At 33.5% G+C, this 15,943-nt stretch overlaps 1 protein-coding gene across 1 annotated transcript in view; it reads left to right on the forward strand.

The window, feature by feature from the left end:
* LOC124414148 (protein eva-1-like) overlaps window positions 1–15,943 on the forward strand; it is an 87,519-nt gene that overhangs the window by 49,235 nt on the left and 22,341 nt on the right. The window contains exons 3-6 of the mRNA XM_046895094.1: window positions 2,882–2,920; window positions 3,175–3,325; window positions 6,047–6,196; window positions 7,952–8,113. Of these exons, the coding sequence (XP_046751050.1) occupies window positions 2,882–2,920; window positions 3,175–3,325; window positions 6,047–6,196; window positions 7,952–8,113 (502 nt within the window). The remainder of the gene's footprint in view (window positions 1–2,881; window positions 2,921–3,174; window positions 3,326–6,046; window positions 6,197–7,951; window positions 8,114–15,943) is intronic.

Consider the following 15,943-nt stretch of genomic DNA (forward strand, 5'->3'; position numbering starts at 1 on the left):
GCAAAAAACAAAGTTTATAAAAAGAGAACTTAATATTACCGATATTGCATGAATCGATTTTGCAAATGCGAATAACTGATGACTATATGTTTTATGTATAGGGCATTCCAGCCGAATTCGACGTACGCTTGACCTCATCTGTTCAGATTCAGTTCTCAATTTGTTTTAGAATTTTATTAGCCTGAAAAAAAAGAATCTGAATTTTTGCAAAAGTTGCCAGAGGAATCTGAACGTTTCTAAATAATACCAGAACGTTTTCAGGAGTTATTTGAGTATTCTCGAAGTTCGAAGAACCTTAAAGAACATTTTTAAATGTCACTGGACAAAATTAATGGAATGAATGAACCTCATTCACGTCATTTGAGACGAGTTATTCATTCTTTCATGAAATATTATCGAGTCTCAAATCCCAATGACTCTCCCGAATCGGATCGAAATCGTTTTCCCTTTTCGACGAAGAATCGGAGCGTAATTTCCCGAGAAAAAAATCCTGACTTCCTTCTTCATCAAACTTCGAACTAAATCAAGTATTTCATTTCAACGAAATTTCGGTGTCAAATCTCACGTTTCTGCGTTACGTCCTCTCGAAAAATGTCGTTCATGAAAAAAAGGTAATTTGAAAAAAACATCATAACTCAAAAACGTTATACTCAAAAAATCTGAACAACACATCAGTGTCTTCTTATGAGCTAATAGAATTCCGAAAAAAATTGACAACTGAATTGGCAAAAATGAGGTCGAGCCTGGGTCGAATTCAGCTGGAATTTCCCATATATACATATTCGAGATTAACGCACACCGGCAGATGATTGCAATCCGATGAATAGTGCGACAAATAATGAACGTTACCTATAATGCACATTCACGTGCGTTTGTATGCTTGCGTTAACCATTCGCAGATGAAAGAGCGCTGCATAAATCGATGCTGGAATAATTGTGCCATAAGCTTCAGGGGAATGGCGAGCAATAGATTACTGCTGAAAAAGGGTATAATGCCGATGCTTTGAGCAGCCGTTCAGAAACGATGAAATACTGTCTACAGTTGCGAATAGTTTTGGCAAAATGACAAAGCACCGAGAAAAAAATTATCAAATACAGAAATGAAGTTGCATGTAGAGTGACGAATTTTTTTTTTTTTTTTTTTTTTTATTATCCAGCTTCGTTCACTGTGAAGAAACATTTTTTTTTTTTCAAAGTAATCAAAGTTTTGGTTTGAATTCACAAAATGCTAAAAATCAAATTTTTTCTCATATTATAAGCTTTTTTTTTCTTTCTCTCGATCACAATAATTGATTTAATTGTAATGTCGATGATTCGTATTTTTTAAATAAAAAACCGACTCGCTTGCGTCAAATAAATAAGGATAAACAAGACTGTTTTTTATTGAATTGAAAATATTGTTGATTTAATTATATAGCGATGAAACATTTATTAGAATTTGCTTAATGTTAATAATGAACTGATTTTTTTCATCTCGAATTCCATCCGTAAGTTTTGTTGAATAAAATTTCTTCCGCATCATCGGCTATAAATTTTCACTTGACACCTGAAAAACTTCAGACAATCGTAAAGTTACTTTCAGGAAATATTTTTTTCATCCTTTGTTTGGATTCCAATCCAGTAAAAATGATTTTTTTTTTTGTTTTAGTTGTAATTTAATCGTTTTAACGTTTCGTTGGAATATGTATATTTTTCAAGAAATTTCCTGAAAATTGAAATTCCAACTGTCTCATGAAAATATTTTCCGGCCATTTTTTTTGACACGATTTTTTGATAAAGCGTGCAGCCTTGAAAATTATCTGAATCTTTGAATTACACCTTGATTGACTTTTATTCCAGAAATTACTAGAATAATATTTTTAGCAGCGAAGAGAAAATGTCACTTTTTTGTTTTTATAACAATTTAATGTATATTTCGTGTTTTTCTGAACATGCATGAGATTTTCTCTTCATGAAAATTAATCAAACAATGGGATGTTGTTTGAAAAAAAAAAAACAAAAACAAGAAAAAGAATAAAACAACGTAACAGTGACATGATATTCTCAAAAAGCTGTCAAAAACTGAACATTCTCCGTATAATTTTATCATTTATAACAGTTACTCTTTATTGCAAAGCAGTTCGTTCAATGAAAAAAAAAAAAAAAACTCAGTCAGTTTGAAACGTACTTTTACAACCTCCATTTTAATATTTTTTCAATTTCATTAACTTTTTAGTTGACTGTACGCCAGACAGTTCCATAATTAAGGATGTATAAGCCGTAGTTGATGACAAGCTAAAAAAAAGTGCTTATAAGAAAAAGTGATAACACAAATGCTTACACAACGTCATTCAAGCTCATCGAGTTACATGTATAAAGAAAAAACTACCCGTATTAGGTTTACAGAAAAAAATTTGTTAAACACTGAGTTTTCTTGAACGTAACCATTACTTAATATCAACAAAGTCAGAGAACATGGGTTATTCCACCATTGATTCACCAAAAAATCCACATCGCTGGTCCGATTCTAATAAACATAAAAATAATGAAGAATTATTGTGGTGCCATTACGACATCCAAAAAATAATTTTTTGGTGTCATCTAAATAAGAAATCCTAACAATTGTTGCTGCTCCATTTAAATAAACATTCGTCCGATAGGTTGGCAACACTGCCGAGAACGCCAATCACCAATCCAGTCAATACAGAGATCAATGGATCAGAAACATTAATAGGAAGATTGTTTTATCATCCATCCATCCATCCATCGATCCATCCACATTCCTTCTTCCGATCTCCAATCCATAGACGTCCATTTCTATACAAAAATTTTATCATCATATATATCTATCGCACCAGTAAAGTCCGAAGTTAATTATTTCCCGTTGTTTCTTTGCTTCCAGACAAAGTGGAGGGACGTCGACCACGGATCATGGGGAAGGGTAGATATATAAAAGCGAAAACGGTTCGGAGGGTCAAACGTTTTGTCTTCGCGCTAACGAAATAAAGTCCCTCCGTCTTTTCTGCTTTTTCTTCTCGATCGTATTTGTTTTTTTTTGTGTTTTTTTTTTTATCTCGGTTTTTTCTATTATTATTGTTATGATTATTATTTTGATTTTGTTTTTTTTCGTTCGCTGTTGTTGTTGTTTTTTCATCTTCTACTATCTTCTTCCTTTTTTTGGGGATCCTGCGACAGTACTCGCTGCTGCAGACGGTCGTCGAGGCTTGCCAGAAGAAGAGACAGTGTCGAGTCTTGACGGGCGATGAAAATGAACGAGATCCCTGCCTTCTACACGCTCGTCTACGTCGGCCCCGACTCGTGGAGCTCGCCTATAAATGTCGCCCCTGTGAGTCGAGCTTCAAGTTAAATTCACCCTGGAATCTACCTTTAGAGATAAATTTTTATTCCCTGAGGAAACTTTTTGGATATTTTTGGATGACGGTGAACGAATGAATAGGTGAGATTCGAAATGTAGAATCGTCACGTGATAGGATGTTAAAGTTTTAAGAACATATAATTTTTTGAAGAAAAATGTGAAAATTTTCAAAGCCAAATTATAGAATCGTTGGAATAAAGGTAGAAAATATGGAAAAAATTGAAAATTCAAAAAGTGCAAACGTAGAATGTCAATATTCAAAATCGTGAGAAGAATAGTTGAAGTATAAAGAAAAACTTTAAGTTAAAAATTTCTATTATACCCTGTAATTCTAAAATACCTACACTTTTGCCATTCGACATTTTGAAATTCTGTGAAACTGTGATTCTCGAGTTTTTGGATGGTAAAACGCGCTTTTCAAAATTTGTTTAAATTCTTGTGTCTGATCGGTATGTGCGAAACCTGATGAAAATTAGATGTCTATTCAAATTCCAGTGCCTTTCAATAAATTTTGTGTTCAAGAAAGTTTGTATAATTCCAATTCTGCGCACAATAATCGATATCAGTTTTTTTATCGTCGTTTTTGGAAGTAATTGATTATTTATAAGAACTATGATCCACAGTAAACTCGATAGACAGTCACAATTAGGAAAATAAAAGCAATCAAATTTTCAAAATAGGACTCAGTTTAAAATGTTGGCTTTTTGCACTCGAACTTTTGAAAAGAAAACTGAACCAATGATGAAAATCGTATCAAAGATTCGTTTCGTTCGACAATTTTTGGAGACATTTGAAACATCGTTGTAATAATTTATGTTGCTTTGTGTGATATGAAATAATTTGCCAAATTTGAAATGATCAACTTGACAAGCTGTAGGTGATTAGCATGGAATAGAATGACTTAAGTTTCATTTGCCAATAAATCTTTAAAATTATGTAAAAATTCGTGATTTATGTTTGAAACTGAACTCGATTCGGTCTGATTCCACCAGCATTTTTTGACCGACCAAGGAGATGAGAAAGGATTCAATCAACACGATTTACAAAGAATTTATTTACACATTCAACGATCATTGATTCATTCAAGTTCGAGGAAGAGCACATTCTATCGCTACAAAAAAATGATAAAGCGATGTACACATCTGGACAATGATTATAAAACAACTCATTCTTTCTCGAGTCAAGTCAGAGGTTATGTTAAATTTTTATTTATGAATTTCCCTAGAATCCCTATGAAACATAGGGACTTTAAAATTTGCTGTTGCCAACGTAATGGCTAGGGATAAAATGTCTGTAAATAATAAAATTCCCTAGAGTCCCTATGAAGCATAGGAACATTGAAATTTGCTATTGCCAACGTAATGACTAGGGTTAAAATATCTGTAAATCATAAAATTCAATCCACCTTGTCAAGTTGAAATTCGTAGGTTTGAAAAATTAATTTTTTTCACGAAATCTTTTTTTGAACCTGCACATCAGGTTCATCCTTGAAGGTTTTGCGGATTTGTAGTAAATCGATGGGTGCAGAGGTGCCTACAATAAAAGTGAACGAATCGCTTCACAACTCGATTGAAACAGTTCGACGAAATTTCAAAGTAGGATTAAACTGAGTATTTTGAGATTATTGGAGTCACTTATTGCAAATCTGAAATCTAATTCAATAAATTGTAGATGGTAGATCCAACATGGCGGACGAGAATTTGAAATTTGATCGAATCCGTCAAATAATTCTATGCAGAAGTTTTTAGGCTCATTGATTACTAATCTGAAGTCAAATTTTGAAAATTCAAGATGGCGGATACAATATGGTGGACGATAATTTCAAATTTCTCTGAATCTGTCAAATAATTCTATAGAGGAGTTGTCAGAGTCACTGATTACGAATCTGAAATCGGATTTTCAAAATTCAAGATGGCGGATCAAATATGACGGACGAAAATCTCAAATTTAATTGAATCCGGTCAACGAACCCAATACAAGGATGTTCGGGGCTGCTAATTAAATTCGCCATACTGGCTTTTCAAAATCTGACTTCAGATTCGTAATCAGCGACCCCTGATCAAAGTTTTTTCTCCAGGATGGATCAAATTCAAAATTTTCATCCCCCATATTGGATCCGCCATTTTCACATGTGTACCCACCGTCACTAAGTTACAAAATTCCATCCAGTTTGTCAAGTTTAAATTTGTAGGTTAGAAAACTGAAATTTTTTTCACGAAACCATTTTTTGCACCCGCATATCAAGTTCATCCTTTGAACATTTTGCTGATTTGTAGTAAATCGAGGAGTGCAGAGGTGCCTACAATAAACGTGAACGAATCGCTTCACAACTAGATTGAAACACTTCGACGAAATTTCAAAGTAGGATTAAACCGAACCCCGTAATCTTTACATCCAGTTGGATGTCGCACGTAACGAAATCGCGTCGTCGCTGCAATCCCCATAGTCGAAGGTAAAGTTAGTTTAGGCAGATTGAAGCCTCCTCGACGATTCCTCACTTAATGTGGCCATGATCGCTTTGTGTTTCGCCCACATCTCGAACCGGAGTTGGAGTGCTTGGTGAAGTGGAACTTAACGAACGGCACTGAAATCTCGTCGCTGTAGCAGCTGCGCGGTTACGAACTAGAGATAAGCTCAGGGGTACGCGCTGAATCCTCTTCCCCAAGATCTAAACGTAAAATTTTCTCACAGACGAGTTTCGGAGCAAACTATCATGCGCCGGTGAGAAAGTCTCGTTATCCTGCAACCCCGGAAGCCGAGTTGCCGTATACAGTGGATTTTACGGCAGGACTGAATACGAAAATCTTCACTGCCCTCAGCCGCCTGGCGTTCCGGAGGAAAGTAAGCGGAAACTCCATAAGATTCATTGAAAAAAAGTTTCATAGTAAAATTCCTATCGTTATATTGTAACGGTTTAAACGTTCCTTCAATTGCAAGAAGATTTTGTGAAAGTAACTATTTAGTGCGAATATATTTGGCGATACTGTATTTTTTCATCACTTTTAGTTTACCACATGTTTTCAGTTAAGGGGTTATATACGGTTGAAAATTTCAAAAAAATCCATTTCTTTTTTCTTCTATTTTCGTAATGTATGCACATATATTTAAGTACAGAAAATTTCTTGGCAATCTGGAAAATATTGACAAATCGATATAAGTTGAAAAAAAAAAATTTTCTACTGTTACGTTTTTCTTAAAACTGTGTTTTTAAAGTCGGTGAGCAAGATTTCTCGAAAACGGCTCAACGGATCAGTCTCGAATTTTAACACAAGCTTTTTAAGTATATTTTTCAGTAATTAAACCAAGGTTTTTTCTCATTCATGAATATTTTCCATTTTATAAACAATTGAGGTCCTAAATTTTTGTGAAAAATCGTTTTTTTTTTTTTTTCTAAAGATGCTATTTTATCAACAATTATTATTTTACTTATTCCTTCGATCAATTACAACACAATACATTATATTAACGAAATATTTTTTTACAAATTTTCATTTTAATAAATTAAAATTTCCTCTCAAGAAAAATGCTTTAAAAATCAATTTTTTTGGGTCTCCTGACTGTATATAACCCCTTAAATTAGGCATCAACGTCAAATACCTAAATTCAAGTTATCGCCATTGAGACTAGAAAATATATGCACTACGAGTGACCATAATGAAAACTAATAATTATTCAAAAGTAGTAGAAAAAACGGAGCCCAAAAGAGGTATCGAATTCAGTTTTCATGAACCTTACGTGAATAAGAAAAGACGAATATACTAGACAACTTATTCAACATATTTCAACACAACATTCATCATATTTTCAACATTCAACACGTCTTTTCTTATTCACCGGAGATCCATAGAAACCTAATTCGATACTATTTTTGGGTTTCACTTCATGGTATAATTATAGCAACAAGTAATGCAGATCCTCGTTTATTCCATTATTTTGGATTTTAGATCGATGATTTTGAGCACTCGCAACGTCACGAATAGCTTGTTGCAGGAAAATGGATTTTCAAAATTCCAAGTTATTCACGCTGATGAGCTGTAATTTTACCAGTAAATTTTATAATACTTGAATGAAAACAAAAAAAAAAAAAAATATCAAGATGTCGATTGAAGACAAAAGATCACGAGTCAGGATCAGTGAAAATCAATTGAAAGCTAAAAACCGTCCAGTTCCGAAGACTTTATTTCGTATCGAGATTAAAACGTTATCGAATTTTCAATTCTTCATCAAGATTTTCTTTTAATGTGCCCCCTTAATTTTCCGCAATAAAAATAAAAACAAGTGATAATTATTTCGAAATTCAAAAACCAGCGATTATTCAATCCACTGTATTAGAAGTTTGAAAATTTTCAGCAAAAATATTTTCCAAGGATTTTACATAATCTTCTTGCGTGATTAATATCCCATCAAAAAAATCCTGTAATCATCCTTGATGAATTACGAGTAATTAGAATGAGAATTGAAAATGAACACATCGTTGAATGAAAACGTGTTGATTTTTTGACAGACGATTTATCCGCGATACCGAAACAAATTATTTCGGACAACATCACCATTAATAATCATTGATGTTTATGACCCTTTTTCACGTCATGGTAGCCTGTGTCAGCGAGGGAGGAACGAGAACTGTGATGAGAGCTTGTCACGGACGGAGAAGCTGCGTGCTAACCACGAGTCCAAAATTGTTCATTCGTCCAGCGACCGCGAATCCGTGCAAGCATTCGAACACAAAGCCTTATCTCTACGTTGTCTACACTTGCGGTAAGCCATTTTGTCTCATTATGCTTCGCCGAATATTAGTATAAGTTTTACAATTTGCAAAACGAAATTAATTACAACAAGTAACAAGAGCATTTGGCAAGACATCGATCATATGTACGAGGAATGATCTATAGATATTTTCAAAATTGTATTGAATCGACGATGCTGTCAACTACATTAAAAAATTGTAATTGACTCAGGAAATACTGTCAATTATTTTTGAAAAATTGTAATTGATTGGATGAAATTATCAAGTACATTTCAGAAATGTAACTGATTCAAAGATAGGTCTGAATTATTTTTCTAATTTCTAATTGAAAATTAAAACTTTCAACAAAATTACTTTTCAACTTGTCATTGAAACGAAATTAATTACATTTTAGAAAATGAATTACTAAAGTAATTACAAAAATAATTCATTTTGTCATTTTTAATCAATTGTAATTGGAATATGACGAATTGTGAAAATTAATTAGAGAAGTAATTATTTCTGTACTTTTGTACTTGTAATTGATTTCTTACAAGTAATTCCTTACAAATTACAAAAATAATTTCTTTTGTCATTGTTTCCTAAATTCCTACTTCAAAATCAATTTCATTTCAATTGCAAATAAATGAAGCAATTTTGTAAGAGTTTGTTTTTCGATTACTTATTAAACAAATTACAGTTTATAAAAGTAATTGAAATACTTTTGTACTTGTTATTGATTTCTTACAAGTAATTCCTTACAAATTACAAAAACAATTTCTTTCGTCAGTATTTCCTAAATTCTTACTTGAAAATCAATTTCGTTTCAATTGCAAATAACTGAAGTAATTTTGTAAGAGTTTGTTTTTCGATTATTGTTATTAAACAAATTACAGTTTACAACAGTAATTAAAAAACTTTTGTAATTTTTAAATGATTTTAATTCAAATACGCATTGTATTTACTCTCTGATGTTCATTCTGCAAGATTTTTTCACATTCAGATTATTATATATGAAGTTGTAACTTACTTTACCGCGTTAGAATGTGTCATGTAGGAAAAGGGTACGTTTAGGGACTGGTTCCCTCAACTGTCAAACAATTACTCTTACTTTACTCGTGAAGCCAGTAGTCTGTTATCCACCTTGCTTCATTATGCAAACAAAGAGGATAAAACACTGTCTACTTCGGTGTTAAAAGTACCAAAGTGCCTTTCCTTTTCTCGACCTAATTACAAACTCGACTCTAATTATGTCTGATCCCGGGGATCAGACCTTTAGAAATGGTCTTGCAGGTGAGTTACGGGACTCCATATGCAAAATCGACTCTAATCCGTGTTAATTTTAGCAAAAAAATATTCCACATGGAAGAAAATGTGGACTTTGTACGCATAGAAATTGTTTTTAACGGCGCTAAAGGTGCGAAACATGAATATAAGTAATTAATCCAAATTTCAATCGCTTGCAGACATTGTTTTAAAGCATTGCAGGAATATCATTCTTTTACTTCTACCTTCTTCGATCTACTTTTTCATTCTAGTCTAATTTCGACTTAGATTAGATTATAAATTCAATTATTTATAAATCTACTCTTCTTATTCCTATTCAAAACTTCATACTCTTCTAGCCATAATTATTTAATTAGGTTAACTCAAAAGATCCCAAAATTTTCCACCCCAGCGTCATGTACACTGGTAGAAAAAAATCTGTGTCAAAACGGTTGAGTCACGGTTTCTTATGTTGAAATTAGAGATACTTTGTACAAAAACCGGTACAAAAATGGCGTAAAACTACGAATGGATCATCTCGAACATTATTTTCTTTCACATTATTTGGTGGGTCAAAAAAATGATCAATTTATTTTTCTTAGTTAACGTGAAAATATCGTTTAAGATGACGAAAAAAAAATTCTGTCAAAGTTTCATTTCTTAATATTTATATTATGAGGTGCCTATTTGCGATTTGCCATTGCCCGTTTAAATAGCACGGGAAATTTTTTTTCTTTTCTTTTTTATTTTGGAATTTTATTACTCAACAACGGTTGGGCGTATCGTAAACAACAATACATATTTTTGTAGGAAATTGAACGATCTACAAAAAAGGTCTCTTGCGATTTATTCGTAAATCTACTGATTCGAAAGTTATTTCAGATTAAAAATTAGTTATGTCAAATGTTACGATTTTTTTCATTTCCACTACTAAATAATGATTGAAAAATGGAAACAATATAATATTTCTTGAAGTTCGTGTTATCTTCTGTACGGAAACGTCAAAATTTTTCCGATATTTCCGATTACCGTAACAAGAAATAAGGTTTTAACGTAAACTATTGTACAAAATTTATATTTCTATCAACTCTTGAACCAACAGATTTATGGAAAAATTACAGAAGACCTTTTTTGTAGATCCTTTAATTTCTTACAAAAATATGTATTGTTTTTTATGATACACCAATCCGTTGTTGAGTAATAAAATTCCAAAATAAAACGAAAAAAAATCTCTTGTGTTATTTAAACAGGAAATAGAAAATCGCAAGTAAGCATCTCTTGAAAATAATATTAAAAGCTCAAACTTTGACAGAATTTTATTTTCGTCATCTTGAACTATATTTTTATGGTAACTAACAAAAAAAAAAAGTAATTTTTTTTTGGCCCACCCTAGTATAGTTATAGCTTCCATTACCTTCTGCCAGTCGCGAAAAGGTCAAGAAGGACTAAACTAATGACTGTAAATGAGAAGGGACAGTTTACGTTACACACCTTGCACAGGTACACGGAAACGAGGGTAAGTAATTTGTATTTAAACAAGGCTCGCTGGAGAAGGGAAAGAAAAAAAGCTGCAGAAAGGAAAAGCGGAAAAACGAGACACACGTGTGCGGCGGTCTCATTCGCTGACCTTCCTGATTGCTTTTGCCCCGTCGGATCAACCGGGGTCAATACGCAAAGGGTGGAAGGTGGGAATCTGCTTTGGAGATGAGCCGATGATAAAGAGAAGAAGAAAAAAAGAGAAGAAAATAAAAGGATCCGGGGAAAAGCAGTGCAGAAATGAAAGGGACGCGGCACATAATAATTTTTGCCCATGAATGCACGGGCTCATCTTCACCAAAAAGAGGACTGACCCCGAAACCCGATTGTGCCGGCCATAAATTATGCCGGTAGATATACTATAGAGAGTTCCGTGGAGTTTTGCGACCCCTAAAAAGCTCGCGAAACTTCTGACCGCGTCGCGTCGTGCCGTCGTTCGTGAAATATTAAGCTCGATTCAATCGCGATTCCCTCAAAGGAAAACCTGAGACTGCCTCGGTCCCTTCTCTCTCGGCGACGTGACAAGTCGGATGGTGTCTGACCAGTTCGTCGTTCTTACCACTGCCTCGAATCTGAGGACTTTATCACACTCTACGGATTGCTTGATTTCGCTGTGGATGTTGGCCGAAATTCGCAACAGTCAACCATTTGAGTCATACGTTATTGTGCTGAATCAGCTTTTATGACGAGACAGTATTCTGTGAGTCTTGGAGTTACTTGTTACGAATGTGAAATCAGATTTTGAAAATTCAAGATGACGGATCCAATATGGTGGACGAGAATTTTATATTTGATTGAATCTGTCAAAAAATTCTGTGCAAGAGTTTTAGGGTCACTGATTACGAATCTGAAGTCAGATTTTGAAGATTCAAAATGGCGGATCCAATATGGTGGACGAGAATTTTATATTTGATTGAATCTGTCAAAAAATTCTGTGCAAGAGTTTTCAGGGTCACTGATTACGAACTGAAATCAGATTTTGAAGATTCAAAATAGCGGATCCAATATGGTAGACGAGAATTTGACATTTGATTGAATCTGTCAAAAAATTCTGTGCAAGAGTTTTAGGGTCACTGATTACGAATCTGAAGTCAGATTTTGAAGATTCAAAATGGCGGATTCAATATGGCGGACGAGAATTTGACATTTGATTGAATCTGTCAAAAAATTCTGTGCAAGAGTTTTAGGGTCACTGATTACGAATCTGAAGTCAGATTTTGAAGATTCAAAATGGCGGATTCAATATGGCGGACGAGAATTTGACATTTGATTGAATCTGTCAAAAAATTCTGTGCAAGAGTTTTCAGGGTCACTGATTACGAATTGGAAATCAGATCTTAGAAATTCAAAATGGCGGTTCCAATATTGTGGACGAAAATTTCAAATTTGATCGAATGCGGTCAAAGAACTCAATGCAAGGATTTTCGGGGTCGCTAATCAGATTCGCCATACCGAATTTTCAAAATCCGATTTTAGATTCGTAATCAGCGACCTCAAAAACCCCTGGACAAGGTTTTTTTCTCCGGCATCGATTGAATTCGAAATTTTCGTCCGCCATATTAGAACTAATATTCCAGAAGCGCCTTTTTTTGAGCCTCAGTTCCGGTGAAAATCATAACTCAAAAACGGTTCATTTGAAATCAGAATGTGAAAAGATTTTATTGGTATATTGCATTGGTTTGAGCCTGAACGAAGGATTTTAAATTTTCTTAAAAAAAAAAATTCTTGTACCAAAAAAAAAACCGAAAATTTAGCACCTCAAAAAATGAACTTTTTATTAAAATTGTTGCCATTTTTGGAAAAATAAAATTTATTACAAATCCGTCATTCACGCCCAAGCCAATGCAATATACTAATAAAATCTTTTCACATTCTGATTGCAGATGAACCGTTTTTGAGTTATGATGTCCACCGAAACTGATGCTCAAAAAAAGGCTCTCCTGGAATATAACTGTAGTTCCGCCATTTTGAAACATCTTTCAATGAAAAAAATTGTACAAGTACATGAAAACATGTACTAATCAATGTTGTTCACAGTTTTACAATAAACATTTATTATCTTGTCAAAAAAAAAAAAAAAAAATCACGAAAATCACGTCACTTCGCCCGCTAAAAGTGTATATAACCCTTTAACTCAATTTCCGAAAGCTCAAAATACCCAATGCAAGGGAATTTCTGCACTGTTCGAATTCCCTGTAAGCGTTTAAACTCGAATCATTTTGATGATTTGAAAAAAAATCGTGCCAGGATATGTTGAGATAATTTACATCAGAAGCTTGGGAAAATTACAACCATTCATAATCTTGACCCTATGGAAGTTCACAACATCCGGAGTTTTGACCCTTCCAACTGATGAATTTCGACGTATTAATGGTCAATCTGAATTTCGGTAGTTCGAAAGTTTGCCCCGTACCCCAATTTGTATACTGTCACGCTGGCGAGAGGTTATGGGAAAATGGCCAAATTCAGTTCTCGAATAACGGGTTCTGGCAAATGTAGAATGTTGTCAAACTAATTTAAATAAATGCTGTAAAGCAATTTGAGATTTAACACTTTCGATGTGAAGGAAGTAATTTTATCGTTTCTCCACGATTCAATACCACTGATATACTTTAAACGTCAACACTTGATTGAGAAAGAGAATGAAGAATCAATTTGCATAAAACGAAAAGTATTTAAACTATCCTAATTACTCATTATTTATTTTTTTCATCGATTATTAGTAATTTTTAAATAATTTTTCACGACATTGTTTTGTCTTTGTTTTTTACAAAATAAAGTAATTCCTTACAATCAACTGCCAGCAATTCTTTATATTCGCCGTTGCGCAAATCGTGACTTTTTTGTGGTCAAGTGTACAATCACTCACTTAGAAAAGTTATTTTGAGAAATCTTCTAGCTCGCCGTTTCTATCACAGGTTTTTTCTTCTTCTTCGTTTTCTTTGTTATTGGGCCGTTTTGACATATCACCGGTCATTTCTACCCCTTAATCCATCTTCCAGCCGTCGCAGGTAGTAAATTAATGTTATCGCAATATGACTCGTAAAGCCGGCACTTTTTTCACGACTCTGTATTGCTCTCAGAGTATGAGGAAGTACGAATCTATATAGCGGGTCATTCCGTAAAAAATTCTCATGGTAATTAAAAATAGCAGGGTAAGTCTGCGCCTGCATTTATGCAATTCAGCGTACATTTAAGGACGTGTTGGCTATAAATTCTCAACCAAAAGTGAGTCTCGTCGACAATATTGAATACTTCATAATAAGATAAAAATCTTGAAAAATCAACCAAAATAAAGACGATAAGAAAATAAAATTTGAGTAATAATAATTCCCAAAAGTTATCAATAAATTGTTTAAACAAAACAGTGTTTAACAAATGTTTAAGCAATGTTATTTTTCGTCATTTGAAATGATTTCGTTGATTTTTCTGAATACACATGTATTTTTGAAGAATTTTATCATATTTTTGAAATTTCCGTTTTCGGAAATTTTTAATTTTGAAAAATGGAGAAAAAATCATGACTTTGTTATACGTTTTCGTAGAACCGTTATGTATTACAATTGAAAAGTTTCCGGGCACGAAACGAACATACAGCCTTCACCAAGTTTCGAAAACGGCACTTTCATAAATGTGAGAAAATTCTTTAAAAAATCGCGTGTATTCAGGAAAATCAACGAATTCATTTCACATGAGAAAAATGACATTACCTGAAAACTTGTTAAATAATGTTTTGTTTAAGCAATTTGTTAGTAACTATTCAGCATCATTATTACATAAATTTAATTTTCTTATCGTCTTTATTATAGTTAATTTATTCCAGATTTTTATCTCATCAGAAAGTATTCAATATTGTCGACGAGATTCACTTTTGGTTGAGAACGTGTAGCTAAACACCCTTAACCGAAAGCCGCCGCCAATTATGCAAGTCAGCGTACATTTGAACAAAATTCGCCTACATTTATGCAAATCAGCATACACTTGTCCAAAATTCGCCTGCATTTATGTAATTCAGTGCACATTCGACCGAAATTCGCCTGTGTTTATGCAATTCAGCGTATATTTGAACAAGATTCGCCTGCATTTATGCAAATCGACGCACATTTGATCGAAATTCGCCTGCATTTATGCAATTCAGCGTACATTCGAACAAGATTCGCCTGCATTTATGCAAATCGGTGCACATTTGATCAAAATTCGCCTGCATTTATGCAATTCTGTGTAAATTTTACCGATGCTCGCCTGCATTCATGAAATTTAGGATACACTATACCGATCGACATTCGTCTCATTGTTCAGGCTTAGCCAACTCCTCATTTTATCCAATCCTAGGGTATTAAACAACTGTCAATTTGTAAATTGTTACCTGAATCGCATAAATGCTGGCGGCTTTATACTGTAACTGTTAGATTGCACGTGTAACATTTTCACCGGATAACTCATTACGCATAATTTTCCTCGATTCAGAACTGGCTTTCAGCTGTCGAATGTTCTCGGATTTACTATTGTTTGGTTGAAGTTTCAACTCTGATTTAAGCTCCAGCTTATTGAGTACCGAACCTTCATAGCAGGCTGTTCGCGATGCTGCCAAGATGATACACGATTTGCAGAAAATGGAATTCCTTCAAGTGTAACCTGAATGTGCTAAATTGAAATTTATAAATTCAGTCCGAGAGTTCAGTGGATTCCGATTTTGGAAACAAAAGATTTTAGATCATGTCAAAACGTAGAAATTTCAAATTTTTAAGTTTTATATTCATGGGATATTTTATTTATCGAAAGGTGAATTAACAGCTATTGTGTATTGTCGCTAAATGAATTAATAATGCGAAAATCTTATTTTCTGTATAGAAATTGAAATACTGTTTTTAATTGTTTTATACCCACTATCGCTTGAAATTATTTCGCGCCGAAACATATATTACATAAAAATTATATGCGGTTAATAATTTTGAAATCATGATGCATGAGTAACTTGTTCAAAGAATAGACAATTTCTAGTTACTTGAATAAATTCAATAAAAATTTTCTTTCCAAAATTAGTTTGTAAAAAATAGCCT

The sequence above is a fragment of the Diprion similis genome, chromosome 13, assembly GCF_021155765.1.
Source record: "Diprion similis isolate iyDipSimi1 chromosome 13, iyDipSimi1.1, whole genome shotgun sequence".
In the NCBI taxonomy this organism is placed as follows: domain Eukaryota; kingdom Metazoa; phylum Arthropoda; class Insecta; order Hymenoptera; family Diprionidae; genus Diprion; species Diprion similis.